Here is a 6,000-nt window from a genome sequence, read left to right as displayed (position 1 = left end):
CTTGTAGGGTTATCGAGCAGATTGTTCTCGTAACAATCATCGCAAAATGCTCGTCAAATTCCATATTCAAAACTCGATCAAGCATCGCAAATAATCTATAGATATTCAAATTTGTATTTTAGTTCTTATTTTGTGTTAAATTCTCGTTTATTTTTTTCTATTTTTGTTTTTTCTTTTTTACGTGCGTGTGCCTTTGTATTTTACAAATTCTGCTTTCATCCGTGGTGCCAACAGCGATAAAATATATAATGCATGCTCCAAAAGGATCAACGACAAAGAAGACCCTTTTTTCTTTTTACTGCTCATGTAGGTTCTAATGATCCGAAGAATAACCGGCATGATCATCATTTTCTGCATCACCTAACAGATTAAAAAACTCTATCGATATATCTCTCTTGAAATTTATAAATAATCCATATTTTTTTCTTATTAAACTAAACTTTCAAAATTAATTTCAGACAAAGATAATATTAGAATATAATAAACTTTACAGAAAACAATTTTTATCATATTTTCTGTACCTTGTTTATTATGACAATTTATAAAAATTCATAAAATTTATAAAACAAAATTGATAAGACCAACTTACGAAAACATAAATGTCGATTTCGGCGAGATAAGCGATGATCATCAGTAGAATTCTATTGAAAAAGAAATTCTCGTCACTGTCTGAAAACTTAACATCCTTCGTCCATATTTTAATAGTGCCAGATTCGATCGTAGATAAAAGATCGATGATATCTTGCGCGATACCGCTGCTGATGAGATTCCACGACGGTAAAGCCACGATCCCAGCGAGGATCAACGCGGCGATATCGTTTCTGATTTTTAAATTGTCGGCGCAATATTGGCCGTAAACTATCTGCCGCTTGAAAGAATATCTTAAGCCCCTGTACTGCGTCAAAAATTATACATTTTATACCCGAAATTGATATACAAATAACATCTGAATCTAATATATCTCTTTTTATTCCTTAAAACATGGATATAATTTATTAATTATTTAACATCTAAATAATTCATAAATAATATTCAAGCTTTAAGGAATAAAAAATATACTTTATAGCTAGACTTACTATATTTTAATTTGCTTATTATTCATAAATAAATAATACCACATGGCGCATTGCTTGGGCGAAGAAAGATTTTTTAGGCTCTCCGGTAGCTTATTCGGAGGCAACACCCATCTCATAAGGCTCCATAACAATTTCATTTTCAGGAGCATGATGTCCCTTGGATATTCCTCTCCTTCGATCGGCATGTCCGGAGGTCTGATACAGCGCAGCTGTGTCGCATAAGGAAGATCCATTCTGGTGAGTAGCGTATTCAGTATGCCGGCTTCCAGCATTTTGTAACCTTTATTAAAAAGTAAATGAAAGCTTCAGATGATACCGCAATTGTCTCTCTCTCGCTTTCATTTTGTCCTGGCATTCAAATTTATGTTGGAATAATATTTGAATGAATTATATGATATATAAGCGAATATGGTAATCTGCTGAAATATTGTTGCACCGGACAATTTTTTTATTCTTGGCAGTGAGAGGCTTGATATATATATATGTTGTTAAAAATTTTTGAAAAAAAGTTTACAATCGAGATTTATTTTAAAATTAGTTAGATTAAATTGTGAATTGAATTTATAATATATTTTTTTTACAATATTCTATATAATATATTCCGATTTTTTAATTACTCACAACATTGGGAAGAGATCGAGGCAAGCATGAAGGTCAGTTCCAAGATCTTCGGGTACATTCTCGTCAAAGCAGCCTCCAGCAATTGGACGATGATGATCGATAATTTGGAATTCTCCATCGCTCGTCGACGGAGATCCAATTTTATCGCCGCGACGTTCGTCGCTTTCTTTCGTTCGATTAATAAGCAATCAAGAGCCTCGTGAATCTGCTGGATCTCTTCTTCGTTTGGCAAAATTATCAGGAGATAGCCCAGCGTCGTGAAATAGTGCTCCATTATGGCGAGGCTAACGAGACTCTCGGAAGTACGTTTCAGCAAAGGTGGTCGATTGCACAAGTGCAACATCCGGTACAAATGCACTCGATAGTCACTGACTTCTCGGGACTTCCAGGCTAGAAACTCTAGCACCTTCGTTACAGCCGGCAGGTGCTTGACTGGCTGAAAGGTGTCTTTAAGGAAATGCTCGAGAAATGTCGGAGGAATTGAGGTATGTAGCACAAGCGAGTAATAAATTCATTTCACTGCGGTGAAAGAAATTAAAATGAAAGCAATAAATTAATTTTCTAAATATTCTCATTTATATGTAAATGATATCTTTATTGAAAGATATATATTATTAAAAGATATCTTTTAATGATAAAAAAAGATATCGTATCATATATTAAAGATATCATTATATAAACGATATCTTTTAATAAATATATCATTTAAAATCTTTAAATTATTTTAATTAACTACATTTATGTTTATCACATATTTACTTACAATTAGAATTATTCTTGAAATTAAAGTTAAAATCTCACATTATAAAATTACAATATTGTAAAGCGAGTGTAATACTGACGTGCCTCTTATTTTTTTTTAACAAAATTAGCAAGCTCGATAATTTTTCCAAAAAGTTTTTGTTATCGCGGGTACTTTTCAATATGTCGATAGATCAAAGGATACGTAGCCCTCGTCGCCGATCTCGCGTAAATAATAGTACAAGAGTCGCGATATCCTTTCGACGTGATCGCTGGTGACAGGATCCGACACGAGTTGTCGCAATTTCTCTATCATACGATCCACATCTACTTCGAAACATTTTTTCGTATCGTTCAAGTGTGTTTCGGGACAATCGCAGAATACGTATTTTGGACAGACGGACTCCCGGAAGGGAGGACGACGATCCAACCGGTCCAGCTCCATTCGGTTCGAAATTATTCACAGGCGACAGTCGTACAAATTACGGTGGTAGTAACCGATTTTTTTTTCCCCCGGGACATTAATCCTCGATAATAAATTAACTTCGCGTCATTGAGCGTATCTTGTTCCGCTCGCGATATTCCGTGACCAATGTCGATTCTGGTTTTTCGACTTGATACGCTATCGGTTAATTAAGACGACTCGAGCCTCTCGTCGACGAGAAATGCTCCAAAAGAAAGATTCGGACCGGTAACACGTGTTTGATGATCGATGCTCACGGATGATAATTGCACTTTCGCTCAAGTGTCAGATTTATTAAATCCGATAGATTTTAATTTTTATGGATGGATTAAGATAGTAAAAAAAATGTCTCTTAGATTATTAATTTTTAGTATTTGAATCTTTCTTTATATTACAAACTGGTAATTATTAATTTAAAGCTAGCTTTGATGCTTCAGAAAATTATGAGAATTTTAGTTTTCTTAAAATTATATATATTTTTTATATGATGTACAATATATAAATTTCTTATATACACATATATATATACAAAAGGCATTATGGATAAAAATAATACGATACCATTGTCGGCGAGCTGGCGCGCCCTGTGCACCGACACGTCAACTCACAAGGAGATGACAAAGGCCGTTCCTTTCTCTTTCAAAAATTGATTCAATTCAATCCTCTTATACGATTACATAATCCAACATAATTGAAATTCGAATATAAAATACGCTCTTGCCAATCAACATTCGTTCTGAATCGATATTTCTAAATTTCTCGATCAAGTCGCAAGATTGTTCCCACAAAACAAGCGTCAAGACCGACATGTGTGTCTAAAAAACGGCAAGTGTCTTCACACACACATACGCGCAGGTAATAGAATTCACTTATATAGGGTGTCACAAAATTACAGATACACAAACTTCATTCATGGATTTTTTCGATCAATTTAAAGCAAAAATTTCATAAAATATTGTACTTCTTAATATTTTCCTAATTTTTCACGTTAGATATCTTGACAATTAAATCTAGGCTTTGTTCTCTCGCGCGATTTTATTCGTTTCATCTTTATTGCGACGTATCACTGATTAGAGTCGATGAGACACGCCGAACAGGTAGTCGTCCTCCGGCGGTTACAGTCGCGTCGCGTACGCACGAAAGTACGCATGCACGCACGCACATACGTACACGTATGCGAGTGAATAAACGCGCAGACAGGGCCGACGTCAAACTGGGCTCCATCAGACTCACGATGAGAAAATTCCCGATTTCTCACAGAAAAGAATTAAAAATTATTTAATTAAACGAGCCACAGCTGTAATGCACAATTTATATATTTGATATATATATATAATTAGATGCAAATAGATAAATATATTAGGATTAAATCATACTATTTAATTTAATTTAATTTAAATTTTTAATTTAATTCAAATTTCAATTTTATTTAATTTTATTTAATTATACTAATACAAAATTATAAATTAGAGTTTTTTTAGAGAGACATATTTAATTACGAAATTAATGAAATGTAGAAGTTTCATAAAACTTTGTATTATTAATATAGTATTACAAGAAGGAAAGAGGAGAGAAGCGTACAAAACATATAAGAACAAATTTAATCTGAATGTTTTAAAGAAACGTTCGAATATAATGGATAAACGTTCGGATATTCATGAATCACTCTCTCTATATATATAGCAACATAGATTATATAATTACGCATATACATAACTAGAAATCATCAAAAAAAGATCGATAATAGAAGCAGACTCGACGGGAAGGGTTTCCAGATGTCACGTGTACGTCACCGTCTGCGTACAGGTGTGTGCGCGCGCACGCGCGCGGCGCACCCGCTCACGTGCGCGTGTAGTCGAGTGAGCGCGTCGCGCACGTGTGGTGGCGAGCGACGCGCACGTGTGGTGGCGCGCGATCGGCGACGACGGGGACGGAGACGCACGACGGCAGTCGCGACGCCGACGCGAGAGGATACGTTTCGCGCAGCGTGGCGCGAATTTTTCAGCGACTGAGATTTTTTTATTTCGCGCTCCGTTCAAATATACCGCGTGTGCCGGTGTGTGACCCATCGAGAGATCAATTGTGATATCGTGGATTTGCGAGAGAGAAAGAGAGATGTGACGGATTCGGCGGCGACCTTGGCGAGACGGTGAGTGACCTCTGCGACCGCGGTTCTTCTTCCTCCTCTTGCCCGTCGCGTGTGCATGCGAAGCTTCTTCTCGCGCCGCTTCTGTCCCTTCTTCCCCCTCTCGATCGTGTCGACGCTTTCCCACGGGAAAAGCGAGCTTTTTAATTGCCACCGACGCCGTGTCGGATAACGAATCTCCGGCTTGTTATCCGGTCGTGAAGGAGTTTCCTTCCCGCGCGGCTTCTCCGCCGATGACAAAAAACACCCGCGCTGTCAATCGATAATATGTCGCTGTATATCAGTCAAAACTGATTGTGAGACAGGTTGTAGAAAAATACTATAAATCTAAGAACGCGTCAGGAGAAAATATGCGAGAAACTTAGCCTGTCTTTTATAAAATATGAAAAATAAAAATATAAAAATTTGGAATATTATTTTGAAACTCCTCTTCTTTGTTATTTGTGTTATTATTTTCGCTATTTATTATCATTCGCTATTATCATATTCTAGTTAAAAGAGAGAAGTTAAAATGTAGTTAAACAAAGAAAGAATGTAGCTAAAAAAAATTACTTGTTTACTTGATAAATGCTTAGGAAGAAACGCGAAAAAGTTTTATTTTTATATTTTGTTCTCACGAATCATACAAAATAGAAAGAAATTTAATGATACTTATATAATTTTTTAGTAATCAATTGTTATTGTTCAGAAAAAAAGCTTTTTTTATGCATATATAATTAACTGGTTACATTCATCTTGACAAATAATAGATGATATTACAATACACAACAATAGATATATTGAAAAAATATATAAAAACGTACTTTACACAAATCTTAGGCATTTAAATCTTACTCAGGCTTACCTCTAACAATAAATAAAATCCACATCTGAGTGATAAAAAATAGCGATGCATTTAATGAGATATATCGCTGAATTTTTCACAGAGTGGAATAAATTCATTTTAAGATATT

General features: G+C 35.3%; 2 protein-coding genes across 6 annotated transcripts in view; one reads left to right on the top strand and one right to left on the bottom strand.

Moving 5' to 3' along the window:
* Positions 1 to 882: 882 nt before the first annotated feature.
* LOC115244992 lies at positions 883 to 2,904 on the bottom strand. Its single transcript, XM_029823037.1, has 4 exons — positions 2,644 to 2,904; positions 1,698 to 2,133; positions 1,116 to 1,356; positions 883 to 895 (listed from the first exon to the last, which is right to left on the bottom strand). Exons 1-4 carry the CDS (start codon positions 2,881 to 2,883, stop codon positions 883 to 885), a joined length of 930 nt encoding a protein of 309 aa, XP_029678897.1. The 5' UTR covers positions 2,884 to 2,904.
* LOC115245028 (protocadherin-like wing polarity protein stan) overlaps positions 2,133 to 6,000 on the top strand; it is a 30,115-nt gene continuing 26,247 nt past the window's right edge. For 4 of the 5 annotated variants that reach the window (XR_003885473.1, XM_029823087.1, XM_029823090.1 and 1 more), the window contains exon 1: positions 4,878 to 5,050. The gene's annotated coding sequence lies outside the window, so the exon portion shown is untranslated. Of the gene's footprint in view, positions 2,183 to 4,877; positions 5,051 to 6,000 lie in introns of those variants that run through there. The other variant, XM_029823088.1, reaches the window with a different exon arrangement.

The sequence above is a fragment of the Formica exsecta genome, unplaced genomic scaffold, assembly GCF_003651465.1.
Source record: "Formica exsecta isolate Colony F162 unplaced genomic scaffold, ASM365146v1 scaffold90, whole genome shotgun sequence".
Classification (NCBI taxonomy): Eukaryota; Metazoa; Arthropoda; class Insecta; order Hymenoptera; family Formicidae; genus Formica; species Formica exsecta.
This window is presented reverse-complemented; position numbering and strand designations above follow the sequence as displayed.